Below are 17634 nucleotides of genomic sequence, written 5' to 3' on the forward strand. Positions count from 1 at the left end.
CACTGCAGTGTGAGCCTTATTATCTCTGCCAAGGGGATTATGTAGCTGACTGACTCACGAGTCAGGGAAAAGGTGGCGGGATGGGCAAGCCACAGGCTGTATATAAAAGATGTGCATTATCCAATGGTTTGTAAAGCCAGAGGTTATGAGAAGCTGGATTTATACTTATCACCTAAAGCTAGCTAGCTTTTTAGGTCAACAGATACTGCAAATTAGGCATAAATGGTGTAAAACAGTACAGAGTACAACCTTTTACAATTAAACACACAGTTGTTGGGATTTTCCCTGCGCCCTCAAGCAGGAGGCCCTGGTTATACTTGAGAAGTCTTATCAGGCCTGGGAGTGCCGGAGAAAGAGGTGTTTTTTTTTTTTGTTTGTTTGTTTGTTTGTTTTGGGGGGTTTTTGTGTCCCGTTTGGATCTTTAGCCATCAGAATTGTTGTCTTAAGGCCAAGAAAGATGCCAAGCGGATTTATTTTACCAAGTGGATCATCATGGCCTTGCCATATTGGTCCATTTGATTGACCTTTATTATAATTATGAATTTATTTTATTTTCAGTTGCTACAAACGGGACAGACATGACTGGGGGATAGGACAGGGAGAAAGAATGAAAGAAAGAGAGGGAGAGAAAGAAAACCAAAGGGGAGAAGAGACGGTGAGAAAGGGGGGAAGAAAGAGAAAAAAAAAAAAAAAAAACAAAACACCTGGGTCACCTGTATGGAGAAAAAAAACAGAAGAGAAAGCAAACAACAAAGAGCAACATAATAAGAAAAAAAAGCACCATCACAATAAACTAGCTAGCAGTAGATACTAAATAATAAACGATATTGTGCAGCACGCAAGATAGACAGCGCACAATGTGCTTTGAGGCAGCAGCCAAGAAAGCTGTAGTCCGCGTCTATGAATACCCGTGTGTACACCTGTGTGCACACCTGTGTGGATCAGCATGCTTGTATTCCAAAGGTTTCTCCATGTAACGATCTGCTAGGGAGTGTGGGGGGGCCACAGCCCCGTCCTCCAGGGTATGAAGCAGGTATGGAGGAGATCAAAACTCCAGACATCCAGAGGCCCCCAGAACACAAGAGACCAAGGAAGACCAACAGAGGGGCAGCCGCGCCACTGTCCCAGTAAGAGCTGAGGAGAGTCCCAGATGAGGGCTCACTCAGCAGCCGCGGAGCAGAAGCCAGGGGGAGTTGCAGTGACGCGACCGCAGTCGGACGGCCAACTCCTCCTAGCCCCCCCGCTCCAACAGGCTGCAGAGAATGGGGGTGAGAGAAGACTCCAAACCTCCCTCTGCCCGCTCATATGTAGTGTTGATGCATGTGTGTTCTAAGGTGCATTTAAAACCCAGGAGGGCATGGAGCTACCTGCCAGAGAGCAGCAGGTAAGCGCATAGTCCCTCCTGCTAGCCCTCAATGTCTACGTGTATTTAAAATTGAGAGGTGGGCAACGACGCCAGGGGTGAGGTGTACACCCTGATGGTAATTTGGACTCCGTGTATCGTGCCCACCCCCAAGATCCTATATGCATGTGTAATGAGAGTGTGAGTAATGTGAATGTCTAAGTTGTGGGATAAAATTGAGGCAGAGGCAGCCAGAAGGGGACAGGGAGGGGGGGGGACAGAGGGGGTAGCCTCCCCTGCACCCTGGTGACATACCCCTACTCCAAGGCCCTGCATGTGTGGGTGGTTGTGGTGGAGCGGGAAGAGGGAGGCAGCTGGAGATGGAGAGGGAAGGAAGGGAGGGGCAGGTGACCCCTCCCTGGGGCCAGCGGGGGAGCTTCCCCCAGGGAGGGAAAGAGGTGTTTTATGGAGGAGGATATCTGGAATAACCTGCTTAGCCTTCTGCCAATTTCACATAAGCAGAATATGATGATGCTTTAAAAGCAATGAGCACTACAAAGAAAGGTCACCTTCGGGTTGCTAGTCACACAGGCCTAGAGACCTGTCGGCAACAATCCAGCAACCTCCAGTCGCAAGGTAGAAATGTGCATTTCCCACCCAGATGTAAGATGCTGGCAGTCACTCAAAATTGATTACTAAAGCCCCATTCACACAGGCCTACAGACTGGTCAGTCACCCCATGGTAACCAGCAGTTGCTAGGGAAAAGTGTGTATTCCACAACTAGTTGGCAAGTGGTTGCTGGTAGTTGCTAGAATAAAACTGGTTGCATAGAGGTATACACTGTTACAGCAAACATCTGCCTGGGGTTGGTTTGGTCAGTAGCTCCATTTGCCAGTAGCGTGCATGGAAGATGGAAGAGTTGTCTACAAACTACAAGCAGTGAAAATATGAAAAACATAAATGGAGAACTTTCACCTTCAAAGTAAAAGTTGTGCTGAGGTATAAATTTTCCTTTGAAGGCACTTTGAAGATAAACCGTCTTTCCAAACCCACGCATTTAAGTCTCATTAACGCTTAAAGTAATGCATCATAATTAGCACTTTGAAGTACAGGCAGGTACTGACTTCTAACGTTTTAAAGGATTTCTGTGCCACAATATACAGCAGAAAAAAAGTCATCTCTATTAACCTGGTACAACGCCGGTAATGGCGAAACTGCTAGCTCTACTTATCACTTGGAAAACTGCACATTCCAGGAAGTGCATGCACACTGCTAAGAAATGGTTCAGCACATGACCAGATCTTTTTTACACTGTAATTTACAGTATTGTGCAAATGGCACCTCATTTCTTTAAATTTCACATCCCAGGCACCAGACTTGTTTTGTTTTTGTGTGTTTTTTTTTTTTTAAAGTGGTCTTGAGTAATACTTCCCTACGTTGTGTCATCCTTGTTCAAGTTTCACTACTGCTCTGAGAGTAAATAGGTAAGTTTTTACAGACAAATCAGCGCCTTCCGTACAAGCTACTGGTGACCACAGTAGTAGTTTGGACAGCACCAGCTTTGGGACAATTGTCACCTGGCGACAACCCGGAACTTCCAGCAATCTTTCACCAACCACTTGCGAGTTACAAATTTTCCCTACCAACTGGTGGTTGGCAGGGAGTCACTGGCAACTCTCTGGGCCTGTGTTTGACGAGGGTTTAGCTGAGGTGACACCTACCTTCCAGCTAGCAGCCAAGTCCGCCCTCACCTGTTACTCAGTGTTGCAACAGGCTTAACTATGTATAATTTTAAGCAATATTAAAATTTAAACAGGCGAGTTTTAAAAGTAAAGGTAGTCACTTTAATAAAAAATCCTCTGCCGACTGGCTGTTTGAGCTGAGCGTTTTAGCATTAGCTTCACTTTTTATATAACATGTTCTTGCTACAAATGTTGAACTGATTAAATGGTGTTTTCTGTGCCATAAGCAATGTAGCACATGAGGTACCTTTGAAATCAATTAATCAGGGCAAGTTCACAGATCCCTTCGTTGGATTTCATGAAAACATGTCTCAGATTATCCTCAGACTTGCTAGCTCTGCAATAGACTGCCAGCATGTCCACTTGGTAGACATGACTCTGATAAGTGGAATAAAGTTGACGCATTGATGGATATTTACAGACTATAAAAAGGCTAGCACTTACACTTCTGTGTGAGTGGTATGAGAGTTCAAGACAAATACATTTTATATCACCAGGCAGTCCATGACCTTGTGTTCAAACCCCCATACAACAAACTTTATATGGTGTGTGGATCAGTCTGTTTTCAGCTTTGACAGATGATCCCTAGACCAAGTCACATTATCATATGGATTTTGGCTTTTAAAAAGTACTTTTCCACTGCACTTAATCGAAACATTGTTTTGAGAAAGCTAAAAAAAAAAAAGCCTGTCTGGCTTTTGATCACTTTGGGCATCCACTTTACAAAAAAATGCATTTAGCCCAGTCCACTAATGACAAGGCAAGGCAAGTTTATTTGTATAGCACAATTCAACAACAAGGTGATTCAAAGTGCTTTACAGAGACATTAGAAACAAGAACAAATAAAAAGCATGATTTAAAATTGATTAAAACAAGCAAATAAACTAACTAATTAACAAACAAACAAACAAACAAACAAAACAGTATATAAAATCAAAACAGATAAAATCAGAACAGTAGATAAAATCAGTAGTTAAATGTAAGTTTTGAAATTTAAGCTTAAAGTGTGGATTTGGTGCTTTATTCAAATGCAGCTGAGAACAGGTGAGTCTTCAACCTGGATTTAAATAAACTGAGTGTTTCAGCTGATCTGAGGCTTTCTGGGAGTTTGTTCCAGATATAAGGAGCATAAAAGCTGAATGCAGCTTCTCCGTGTCTGGTTCTGACTCTGGGAACTGATAAAAGACCGGATCCAGATGACCTGAGGGATCTGGATGGTTCATACTGGGTCAGGAGGTCATTGATGTATTTTGGTCCTAAACCATTCAGAGCTTTATAGGCCAGCATCAGAACTTTAAAGTCTATCCTCTGACGGACAGGCAGCCAGTGTAAGGACCTCAGAGCTGGACTGATGTGGTCCACTTTTTTGGTCTTAGTGAGGACTCGAGCAGCAGAGTTCTGAATGAGCTGTAGTTGTCTGACTGATTTTTTTTTAGGTAGACCTGTAAAGATGCTGTTACAGTAATCAAGCCTACTAAAGATGAATGCATGGACTAGTTTTTCCAGGTCCTGTTGAGACATCAGATCTTTTATCCTTGATATATTCTTGAGGTGATAGTAAGCTGACTTTGTTATTGTCTTAATGTGTTTTTCTAAGTTTAGGTCTGCATCCATCACTACACCCAAATTTCTCGCCTGGTTTGTGGTTTTTAGATGTAGAGATTGAAGTTCTCTGGTGACCTGTAATCGTTTTTCTTTGGCGCCAAAGACTATTACCTCAGTTTTGTTTTTGTTTAGCTGGAGAAAATTGTGGCACAACCAGTCATTGATTTCCTCAATGCATTTACCAAGAGCCTGTACAGGGCCTCGGTCTCCTGGTGACATTGTGATATATATTTGTGTGTCATCTGCATAGCTGTGATAGTTTATTTTGTTGTTGTTTATAATCTGTGCCAGTGGGAGCATGTAGATGTTAAACAGAAGGGGTCCCAAGATGGAACCTTGGGGAACTCCACATGTGATACTTGTCTGCTCAGATGTGAAGTTACCTATTGATACAAAGTATTTCCTGTTTTCTACGTATGTTTTGAACCAGTTTAGTACAGTTCCTGAAAGACCTGCCCAGTTCTCCAGTCGTTTGAGTAATATGTTGTGGTCAACTGTATCAAATGCTGCACTGAGATCCAGTAAAACTAGGACTGACATTTTTCCACTGTCTGTATTCAGACATATGTCATTAAACACTTTGGTCAGAGCGGTTTCAGTGCTGTGGTTCTGTCTAAAACCTGACTGGAAGGCATCATAGCAGTTATTCTGTTTTAAGAAGTAACTGAGCTGTTGAGAAACTGCTTTTTCAATGATAGTGGACTACTGGCCTTGGTCGAGGTCTGTGCTCTCCGAGTGCCCTTCAGGTTTTACTTGCAGACAGAAAGTGAGAGAGGATGGTGCTCATTTCTTTTGCTTGTGGTTTTCTTTCCCCTCTTCACAGAATCACAGCTCAATACTCTAGCACAGCAGAGGAGGTTCTCCTCTGTGTTTCTGAGAGTGTGGGAAGATTTCCACTGATGTTTGGGTTGCATTTCCTTTCTGCCGCTGACTGAGTTTGGTGTCAAGTAACACACACACACACAAGGAATTCGCAGAATATTTTTAAGGCCGATTTGTCATTTGATTCAATTTTAGTTCAGATGTATTTGGTTTTGAAACATGGCGATTTCTGAGAAATCAGGCCCTCAAAATCTGGTCCTAAAATCTGGGGAGTCATCAGGAGAGAGGTGAAACAACCACCTCGATGTCACTATGAAACTTCAACAGGGATGTCTGTCATTTCTCTAAAAAGAAACATTTTTCGCTCCGCAGTTCTAACAGATATAATGAGGATGTTTCCAAGTATGAGGCTTTTTGACTTGAATGTGCATGTGAGATGTAATCTGCTGGAGCTTATGACGTTACGCTTCGCACCCTTATGTTATGGTCCTGTGGCTGCTGCAGGAACCCTCAGTCATTGTGTGGTCTGTACGTGTCAACTTTTTTTTTGTTTATCGCGGTTCCTCTCTTCAGGGAAGTCTGGTGATGTGTGCGTAAAAGTGAAGAGGTTCCTGGTACTGCAGCAACACTCTGTGTGTGTGTTTTCTCTGTACTAACCGCAGTGACTGCGATGATTGGAGATTAGTCTGTGCACTCATATGTGTTTCATATGTATGAAACAATGATTCTCTTTAAAAGTGCATCGTACTTCACATGCGCCACTTTTAAGATGATGCTGTTCATCAAAGATAACTGGTGCACTTACGCTCTGGTTTTGTTCGTGGTGCACGGTGCAGCTGAACTGAGGTTATCTTTGAGCGTTTGGCAGCTTTAGTAGAAATGGATTAAGTATAACGTGTAGAACAGTTACAATATTTTAAGGAGACTTGTGTGCCACAATGTGCAGCAGACAAAAGTCATTTTTCTTAACTTGGCCCAAAGGCTGGAAACGGGGAACGGCTAGCTCTTAGTATCACCAGGCAAACAGCACAAATTCCAGGAAGTGACTGCACTCCGCTAAGAAATGGTTCAGCGCCTGACTCCCCCCACCCGCACCATGTCTTTTTTTACACTGTGATATTTAGTACTGTGCAAAAGTCTTGAGTCACCCCTCATTTCTCTATATTTTGCTTCCAAGGAAACAAGATTTCATGTGATTTTTTTTCTTTTGTTTTATCTGATCAGCAATAACTTATCACAGCAGTTGTTCTTTAGACTTTCTGAAGGTCTTTCAAAGTTTTTTCTTTGGACATTGGCTGCTTTTTCACTCATTTTCAGTGCAGCTCTTGTACCTGATCGTTTTTAGAGGAAAGTCCCAACAATTTCCATGTCTTTAGTTTAATCTGTAAAAAAATTCTAAAGGTGACACAGTTTGATAGACATCAAATAAGAACTTTTCACCAACAATGTGATTCCCAAAGAGTTATTAGGTGAAAACTTGGCCTATCTCAACATGGTGTGCAGTGTGTCCTTAAAATATTTGAGGAAATTGGACAAGTGAAGGACAAAAAAGCATCAAGCCTATCTACAGAAGAGGAACAGTATCCGAAAGTCATGTCATGACAAATCCAATGACAAATTTTTGGTTTAAATCATCACTGATATCAGTTCAAGAGAGAGGGATAACAGTGAGTGTCTACAGCCATCCATAAACGCAAGGGAAGCTCTGTCAAGGTTTAGGCGTACATTTCAGACACTCATGTTGGGGATGTTGTCAAAGCTGATCAATGCTTTACTTTCCATCTTGATTATTTTCCCAAACACACTGTCCATTGAATATATCTGGATAGAAAAACACACAGTGGAACACTATCAGTTATGGACTGGCCTCACCAGAGCGTGGACCTCAACATCATTGGAGCAGTGTGGGATCATCTTGATAGAGAACAGAACAAAAGGAAGCCAACATCCAAGAAAGAGCTTTGAATGGCCTTCAAGAAGCCTGGAGAACTATTCCTGAAGACTACTTAAAGAAAAGACGAAAAAGCTGCCTAAGAGAGATCAGACTATGTTGAAGAATAAAGGCAGTCATGCTAACTCTGTCTTTGCCTTATATATTGCATTTCCATTTATCTTTGCACATGTTTTAATTAATCAAATAGAGAAACGAGTGTAGGCTCAAGACTTTAACACAACACTGTAACATATTAGGAGACCTAGAAGGCAGATTTTGTTACCTTATGATGAGGCTAAGTTAGTTAAGGTGTTGTTCTGGCCAAAGTACCCTATGACCTTTTCTGGTAAACACACTCATGCTAACTACAGGCTGTAAATGGATGACAGTCAGGTATTTCTGATATGATAAATCATGGAATGAAGTCAAAGTGTGCCTCTTTGACGCTTTTCAAGACACGCACAAATTCATTTCAAAACCAAGTGTGTGTGGGTATGTGTGGGTGTCGGGGGGAGGTTGGGGGAGGCCAAAGCATAAACATAAATTGCTATTCTGTGACTCAAGGATCTGAAATTGTTCTGGTAACTGCACAATGTCAAGTTCCTTGTAAGTGTCGGTAATTCAAAATTTTCTCAATGAGTACACAAAGCAGTGAATGATGCGCCATTTAAATCTCTGTGACGTCTCTGCATAATAATACAAAGATAACAAGCACCTCATGCGATTTTCTCTTATATAGAAAATTTTTAATTCTGAGCTTTATTTTAAGGGGAAAACCTTAAATATACTCTTTTTTTTTTTTGCCTGTTTCATTTATCTGAGGGCAGGCATGAATAGATGAATCAGAAATTCAGATAATGTCAGGCCTCCTTGGATGAGGGTATCTAGTGATAATGGCCGAAACACCCGATGAATCCAAGGTCCACTACTGACGATGTGTCCCAAACTGGTAAAGTGTCTGGGCTGCCTTTCCTCATAACAGCCATCCCTCAAGATTTTCTCCATTTACAGCAATGCAGGACTGTAATATCTAGTCCTTTTTACTGAATTGGTCACAAAGTGAAGGGGTCGATGGTTTTCTGTCTTTTGCTGGCACATTCTTATGTCCCTCTGTGTTATACTGCATAATCCTACTACTAGTTACGAGGCTCTATGAGGTATCCTTACTATCATGAGTTATTAGTTGCAACCACCCACAATGTAGGTCATAGGTTAAGTATTTAGTAAAATATGCTTAGTGAAGGATAATTAAGCATGGAACTGTCTGTTTGTTCAATACATACGCAGTTGGATCCTTACACGTTTGGACACTTTATTGACATTTTGTCTCAGATGTTCAGCTTTACTTCAAGGGTCTTCGTTTTGTTTTGTATGAACTGCTTAGGAGTTACAGCAATTAACTCCTACACAGAACTCATTTACAAATTGAATTTAATGGAATTTTATTGATCGATAGACTGAATCGCAGTTACAGGTGAGACCTGTTTCCTCGTTGTTCAATGACATATTAAGTGGGTAAAAGACCTGATGTTGATTTCAAGTTCTGAACTTGCATTTGGTATCTTTACATTAGATTGTGAAGATCTTGCGAGAGAAGATACTTTGAATATCAGTACACTCAAGAACATGATGGCCAGATTAGACTTGCCTGCTTAGTTCTTGACACATGAAACCGAGATTTATTTGTGGGGAAAGTCTAGAGTAAGAGAGAAACAACTAATTGAAGATGTGAGTGCTGATGAATTCTGAAGTGTACTCAGATTCAGCTATATGACATCAAGGGAGGATTTAAAATGATCTTAGCACCTTTGTTAAACCCCTATTCATTAAAGCTAAAAGTCTGCACTGCAATCACAGCTTGATTGCTTTATTTGGTTAGCTTTGGTTAGTAGGTTGTTTAGGTCACTGTGTTGGTTTACAGTGATATGATATGGATATATAATATAAATTTGTCCTACTACTCTTTCAACTGCTACTGCTACTACTGTACCTGCTATTCTCGTGAAAGTCATATGTCTTGAATCCAACAACGGAATCAGATCAAATGTGATTGTCTAGAGAAAAAATGTAATCTTTTGTGTGTGCGTTCCTCGTCTTTCATGAGAGAAGTCTGGAAATGCTTTAGCTGGGAACTATTTAGTCATTAGCATTGAACATATTTTTCCCACGTATGAAGCAAAAACTAGAAAAACCGCTTCTACTTCCTCCAACCAGTCTGGTTGCAGCTTTCACCAGACTCATGTGATTCATAGAGCAGTGGAGCGTAGCTATAGCTAGTGTCAGGATTGGTGTCGTCAATTCAGTGTGAGACCCTTCCTCTTCTGCTCCTTAGTTACTTCTTTGAAAAAATGACCAGAAAGCTGTTTGTACAACGTGGTCATCTGTGAAATGATAAGAAGATTGGTTCAGTGAAGAGCCTCTTCACTTTTGGCAAAGTCAGTTCTGAAGCTTGTTGTGGTTATCTGATGACCAGCACTTCCACAGATCTGCCATCACCACATTGTTCATTGTGAAATATCCCCACTAACAAGAACTGGAAGAAGGAAATGGAAAACAGGAAATGGATGACTAATGATTTTTCAGGGAAATCTGTTTTTTCATCACTTCTCAACAAGAAGTAACAGGAAAGACTCGTCCAAGAAAACTCAAGCAAGCAGCGAGGCTCTCCAGCAGCCTGCCTGGAAGCTAAAAGGGGGCTAATAGCCTCCACCGCAGAAGCAGTCATGTCCTGCGATGATGGGAGGATCTCTTTCATCAGAACCCTCCGATTAAAAGTACAGCAGAATCACAGTTCTGAAAATGGAGCGTCGCATTCATACTGAACGTCATGCAACACCTCCTCTTTTTACGCTTCTCCGCCAGCCTCATTCTGAGCGTCCCTTTCTCTCTCTCTCTCCCCTTGGGCATTGATTGTCAATTGATTTCTGTAGAAGCGCGTGCAAGTAAAGGACAGAAAACTCCACGCGGAGGATTCCACAGAAATCAGCTGATAAGCACATAGTTGCAGAACACCTCACTTCACCTTTCACTTCTCAAAATAGTCAGGAATGTCCTTAAAACCAAGACGCTTCAGAGTGAAACTGCGCTAATGTGTGACTCACTCGTCACCAGCCTTCAACTCCCTCCCCACTCCACGAGATACAGCCTGCGCTCAAATGTCAATATCAAATATAATTTTAAGATAAGTCTTTATAAGAATGGATGACTGATAGCGCCTATATAAGCAAAGGCATTACAATCATTATCGTTACTCATAATCCACTCTATGACTTGGTGTGTGTTCCTCTTCCTCAAGCTGAGGTAATTATATCCTCAAACTAGTCAAGTTTACTTGAATCAACTGTGAGTATTATATTCAGTATGACTCATTGTTTTATGTTTGTTTGTGTGTGTGTGTGTGTGTGGCTTCAATTGTCTAGACTCAAAAAAAAATTCCCCTAAAGAACACAGAGCTTTATTGGTAAGGTTTGGTTTTCAGCGTTGGAGTTTTGGTTAGCTGTGAGGAAAGGATAGGAGTTTAGGTAAGCTGACAACGTCAGCGCAGAAATGAAATGTGCTCCACACAGTGTGAAACAGTGACACACTGCTCTCACAAATGTCATGAAACTGCTAAATTCAGCCAAATTGTGATGCTCTTAGGCGATAAACCTTTTTTGGAGTCACATGTAGATCACAGTTCCCACACAGTCTGCATTTGCAGTTTTACATGTACAAAAGCAACATCAGTTTACATGAAATCAGACTTTAGGAAGGAAAAGGAAAGGCTTAATCAGCTGGGAAACTGGCACCTGGGGGGCTAACACCTAGCCTGGTTCTTTCAGTAATTAGCAATATGACAGTATACAATTGACACCAACTAATACGGTCACTTGTGAACGTCCTCTATTTTATATCTGGAAATGGAAATGGACTGATTCTTATATACTGCTTTTCTACTCTGCTTCAGCAGTCAAAGCACTTTATACAACATACCTCATTCACCCATTAATACACGCACTTTTTCCACACCTAAGTGCTTTCTATCTGAGAGTCACACACATTCACACTTCGATGAACACATCAGAGACCAACCTGGGCTTCAGTTTCTTCACCAACGATACTTTGGCGTGCAGACTGGAGCCGCCAGTAGCCAACCAGGCCAAACCACCAACCTTCCAGTTAGTAGATCACCTGCTCTACTTCCACCTCACTTTGATTTCTGTAAAAACCAAAGAGTAAACCAGCGGATACCATCATAGCATTCTCTACTACTACATCAGATTTCCTTTAAGCAGTACACATGCCAACAGGAAAAAGCCTTGGAAGGCTGGAAGGTAGGACAAAAGAAGGTAGGCCAAAAGTACTGAGCCATTGTGTCCACGAGAGCTGCTGAGCCATAGGAATCCATGCCCCAAAGGTTGCCGCAGCAATGGCTTACTATTACAACACCACACTCTATTTTAGTGAGCTTTGGGGCTTTCACAAATCTTTGTAAAGGCAAACCACATTTCTAGGTGACTGACTTTATTCACTTGTAGCAAAGGGACAGAAAACATGTGACTCCAAAGATTAAGTGGCACGGCCCAATACTTTAGTCCATTGCCAGGTAGCTGTGAACTGTTCACACTGCGTACACTCACACTTGTAAAGATTCATTGGTGTTTGGCAGTCTGGGAATGTCTTCACAAGCCGGATACTCAACATGTAAACAGGAAAACAAGGACTTTTAAATCCATTCATACTGAGGTCTAAAAAGTCTGGTTGTGGGTTCAGACGGAAGTCCCTTAACTATTGGCTGAGGCCGCTCAGTTAGAGCTGCTCCTACTGCTACTTCTACAGCTTTATTTAAGTATGTGTAAAGTCACAGTTGCATTACTATCATCAGGTATTAGTCACACCCCTTAGTTCATTTTAGGGCAGCGTGGTAGTAACAATGAAGTGTGAATGCTAACTTCCTTTAAAAAAATACGCACACATTCCAGTCATGTGAGTCGCACTCAGCCAGGTGTGCCACCTGCTGTTGCTGCACTGATTATATCAAAAGAAAAGACAAACCCAGCTTTGACTGGAAAGCAAGTCTCTAAGTTAGTGCTTCTGTTGTTTAGTTTGTCTTCACTGTTATCACCTGATTTCTTTTATTACTTCAACTCACTGTGTTCATTAACATACGATTAATGCATTTCCTACCCTACTCAAAGTTTATTTCTCATAACTCGAAGCCTGACCTTGATCTATCATGTATCTGTCTAACCACTAACCCCAAAAATTTCCCACTTCCTCTTGAGAGCATTTTAATCTGTACTGGGTCCAAATTAGATTGAAAAAGCAACACACACACACACACAATTCATTACGTGTCACCTCTCCCCCTGATTCTGGTAAGTGTGTCTGTATCTAAGCGTAACAGTCCATTTACTACCAAAGTAACCCCACCCACCTGTCACTTTGCCCTACCGAGATGAATCACCAAGTGACGGTATACTGTACAATAACCTTCCCCATTTCCTCGTGTCTGTCTGTCTGTCTGTAATGTGAGGGTGTGTGTGTGTGTGTGTGTGTGTGTGTGTGTGTGTGTGTGTGTGTGTGTGTGTGTGTGTGTGTCCCTCCTTCTCTCACTTAACTCCCACAAAACTCCCACAAGTCAGTGCGGAATGACAGGAAAAGTTAAAAAGTAAAACATAACTATCGCAGTGAGTTTAAATACTTTATTTAAAATAGAATAATAAGACATGTTAAAAAAATATGTTCAATTCAGTCACGAAACTCTCACATGTGAGCTTTGTGAGGGAGACAGGAGAGCTAAGAGTTACAGTACATGTGTTTGAGGCCTGTCTTCGACACTGACATCCTCCGTTGGGTTTTCAAGAATGAGACAGATGACAGTTCGAGAGTCAGTGCTGATTGACATTCATGTGTGATGTAAACATTCCACATTATTAGAGTATTTAAACCTGCTACAAAAATATATCTCCCTTGTGGCATAGCAACAGTACCCTCCGCCATCCCTCCATGCGTCTAAATGTCCGCTCTCTTAACGTCCTTGGACAATATTTATGTTGGACTACAGTTTCCAGTGGAACGGCGGCATTCACAGGCGAGCCCACCGGTTCTTTCATCTCTAAAATAGCTCTGTTGTGTCTGTAGTTTTCTTTTAATGCAGCACATCCCAACTTTTCATACTTCCTCAAGAGCAACAGGTGCTCTGTCCATGTGAAACTGGGAGTTGAGTCTCTAGAGGTAATATATGTTGAAATGTCAGCCACAAACCCACTCCAGCTGGAGGCTGTCTGCACTCGACTGCTAACGTGTTCTCCCTTTTCGAGCATTTGGGAGCTTTTCAGCTCAAAGGGTTTTCCCTGTAACCATATCACAGCAGTCTCAATCTCCACTGAGTCGCAGACAGGCTTTACCAATCCCTTGCTGTTACTTGGTAAGGGCGACCTTCTTGAAATTATAAATAATACTGTCAACAGTTTGTATGGTAAGCTGGTTACAGTTTGTAAGGGAATTCCAACAGAAAGTCTTGGGCGACATGTGTGAGCGGCAGCTCTGGAACCTGGCTTGCCCCTCCACACAGCTCCAAGATGCGCTTCCTGCACAGCTCCTGCAGCGTCGGTTCCCATTTCCTGTAAGGGACGCTCAAGCTCTTCTTAGGAGAATTGATGTAATGCTCCAAGAGGGCAAAGAGTGTTTGGAAAGACCGCAGGTTGCCCGCTAGTGAGAACTTCTGGCGCTTGTAGTCAATGCGCACGCTGACCGGTCCCGTCTTGGCGTGGTAGGACAGCGTGAAGAAGACGTCTTTCTGACGGCTATCACGGATGAGGAAGCTGCCCAGCGGGGCGTCCCGAAGCATGCGGTGAGCGTCCTCCACTCCCAGGGGACCCCAGTAGAAGCCGCAACGCTCGAGCTTGGATGCTGTGTCTGTGATGATTCTGCAGTCCTCCTTGCAGGTGAACGTCGGAAAGTGAGTCAGATAGACTGAGGGCGTTCTACGGTGTTGATTGGCTTGACGCTGAAGCTGCTCCACTTCGGTGCGAAGTGTTGAGGAGGAGGAGGAAGACAAGGATGAGGATGATGATGATGACAAGCTTGACAAGCGGGTCTTGTCATGGCCTTCGACCGTGCCGTCGGCTACCATCCTACAGGGGAGAGAGGCCCCAGACCCTCTCCCATCTCTAACCACCACACTGACATCCTGAGAGACAAACAGACAGAAAGGTCATTGACTTTTTCACTCACAACTGAGGCTAGCATCACTTTCACAGCAGCTTTGAAAAAAACCCAGACTTCTCAAAGCACAAAGAGCGCTGGTGTGCGCAGATAGACGAGAAACGCCTTGTAGTTTCCACTGAGCAGTTCAGCTTTGTTATGACTTGGATCTGCGGTTAAGCCGGCATAAAATCGACAGTGATGGTTGCCACAGCCAGACTACTGTACAATCCGTATGCCCCCCCCCCCCCCCCCCTCCACACACACACACACACACACACACACACACACACACACACACACACACACAAAAGTATTTTACTGCTTCTTCTGTAATGACTTAAGCATCATATAACTAAGAATTCAGATAAAATATTTACACTAAAATGCATTGACTTGATTTCTTTAAAGCATCCTGTTCTTATAAGCTATACATAAAAAATCAACAGTATCCTGTGTGTGATTAATGGTATTTTCCTTCCTTCTTTAACGCGAATGATCTAAAAGGAAAAGAAAAAAAAACTTTCGCCACCAGTGGATGGAAGTTGAGCTAAATTCAAGGAAAGAGTAATGATTAACACTGGTGACGACCTGTGCTGATATCCGGCCGTTTACTCTTAACGATCGCATGTTGAAGCCGTTCAGACGAATACTTGACCGTTCACTTCAGCCAGACTGCGCTCAGAGAAACCTGAGCCTGATCCATGGTTTAACATTTTTCTGAACGCTGTTTTCCCATAAAACAAAAGCAGCTACGATTCTCCATCGCCATTTTCCACCCCCCAAAAGCATCCCAACCAAATATATCATTTTTTTTCTTTTTTCTTTTCTTAATATATATATGGAGAGAAATAAAGGCTCACCGTTTTGTTCTGACTGATGTAGCGGTTTAAGGATCCGTATGGTCTGTAATCCCAAAGTGCGAAAGCTGTGATGGCAAAGAGCAGAATTCCTTGCAAATAATCCCTCGGTTGTCAGGATGCAGGGTGCACAGTTGCATTTGGGGTTAACCTTTACACCTTCTGGGCTTTGAGCTCCAGCCGTTAGATTGTGTGTGTGAAGCCTGGTAAACAGTTCACAGGCTTTTTAACAGGCTTTGCTCCGCCTCCTCCTCCTCCTTTCCTAGAAACGAAAGTGAAACTAAGAGAGGACGATCGCTAGCTTACTCTTTCACTTCTTTGAACTGAAATTTCAAGAATTAAAAAAAAAAACAAAAACCGCAAAGCCACATGACAGCAGGACGTTTACAGAAAGAGGTGGTATATTCGAGTAATGGGAGCAGTTTTTGTTGGTGTTTAGATTGACTTCGTCATTAGGGGTTGTAGTTTTTGTAGTTTTTCTTAATTATATATTTTTTTTGAAAAAAAAAAAATTCAAATGATGTAAATTCAGATTTGTTTGCCTAAACATGCATGCCGGTTCATGTTCAGAGATGGCATCAACAATCAGGATCAGTCCTTTTGTTTTGTTTTTCTTTGTAACTTTGCCCCTGCAGGTTGATAAGCATCTCCCTTTCCATCAAATACTAATGGCGAAAGATGACATGTAGCATTCCTGTGTCCTAACATGTCGAAGAAGTGCAAATTTGCACATCTTTTTGCAGAAATAATGTTAAAAAGAAAACATACATGCACATTTAGCAAAACAGGTCTGGGCTTGTAAATTAGTCATGCTTATGCTGCAGATGTAACTCTCTGTTGTTTGTATTTGGCTCTTTTCTGCAGGGTCTTTACATTTGGGGGTAATTCATTGCAGAAATGTGCACAGCATGACATCCTTCCAGTAATTTCACTGTTTTTCTTGCAGAACTTCACTTCCTTGCAGCTAAGGTGAGTAGTTATATGTAGTCATCAGATCTTCAGATAGCTAGTGGTTGTATTAAAGTTAATAATTATCTTTAACTGGAGTCTCGTGGTGGCTTTTTTATGTCTTATCTTGAATATTCAAATCTGATTGTCCAATGAGATTATGTGAGGTGTAGTACTTCTCAGAAAAGGGTACTATGCCTGCCATTTGTTTCACAATAAGTGTGTGAAACAGCAATCGAGTGTGTGCCCGTGTCTGTGTGTGAGTCTTCAAGTGTAACATGGCGTGGAGGCAGCAGCAGCCAGCTGTGGCGCTTCATTCGTGTTTGAATCCTAAAGAAAACCTTGCTTTAGTGTTTTTCTCGAGGTGCATTTCTTCCTGCGTTTCCTGTAACGTGGAGCATGTTTTCAGAGAAATCTGGCAATAAATTTGAATTTCATTTGATGCCCGATTGAACTCAAGAATTCCCAGATTTCTTGTTACCGCGGATAAAGTACTTCATCGATGCTTTATCTGGAATGAGGGCTTCTCGGCTTGTATCACAAATGACAAAGTGGTCAGTGAGGTCACTTCTGCTTAGTTTCTAAAGAAGTAGCGTTGCAGCGTGAAGAACAACAAAGAGGGCAAATTTACTTTTCTGCTCGTACAGCTGCGAGCATTCAAGTCTCTCAGTACAGTTTTGCCAGACATAGAGAAATGAAACTATTGGTGGCAGCTGTTGATACTCAGTATCACATTACAGAGAGAGGAACTGGTCCTCAGCAGGTCATTTTTGTCAGGCTGAAAACGAGTAAACTGAAAGTTAAGGAAAAGGCTGGAGATCAGCTGATGTGAATTACTAAAAGGGGCAGGAACATGCACACGGTTAGGCATATGATAGCAGAGGCAGACTGTGTGAGGAGTGTGAGCGTGTTTCTTTTTATAACAGGACAAGTCTGATCAGCCTGGTGCTTGCACGAGCAGAAGTAATAGTTCTAAATATGTCCCAACTCTGTCTGTGAGCTCTTGAGCTTCACATCCATGATAAGCTTTGCATCTTTTGTCTCGTCTCTGTCCCCTCAACTCCAACCTCTTTGTGCCGGGGGTTTCTTCAAGTTAAAGGGGAGTTTTTCCTTTCCACTGTGGCCAATTTCTTGCTCACGGGGCGTTGGTTGTTTGATTGCTGGAGTTTTCCCTGTTTTCTCTGTGTAGGATA

At 42.3% G+C, this 17634-nt stretch overlaps 1 protein-coding gene across 1 annotated transcript; it reads right to left on the minus strand.

Moving 5' to 3' along the window:
* Positions 1 to 13161: 13161 nt before the first annotated feature.
* Positions 13162 to 15673, minus strand: socs1a (suppressor of cytokine signaling 1a). The gene is made up of 2 exons (XM_080905721.1): positions 15497 to 15673; positions 13162 to 14619 (listed from the first exon to the last, which is right to left on the minus strand). The coding sequence occupies exon 2, from the start codon at positions 14560 to 14562 to the stop codon at positions 13915 to 13917; it is 648 nt and encodes a 215-aa protein (XP_080761847.1). The 5' UTR covers positions 14563 to 14619; positions 15497 to 15673; the 3' UTR covers positions 13162 to 13914.
* Between the last annotated feature and the right edge of the window lie 1961 nt (positions 15674 to 17634).

This window comes from Rhamphochromis sp. 'chilingali' (genome assembly GCF_963969265.1).
Source record: "Rhamphochromis sp. 'chilingali' genome assembly, chromosome: 15".
In the NCBI taxonomy this organism is placed as follows: Eukaryota; Metazoa; Chordata; class Actinopteri; order Cichliformes; family Cichlidae; genus Rhamphochromis; species Rhamphochromis sp. 'chilingali'.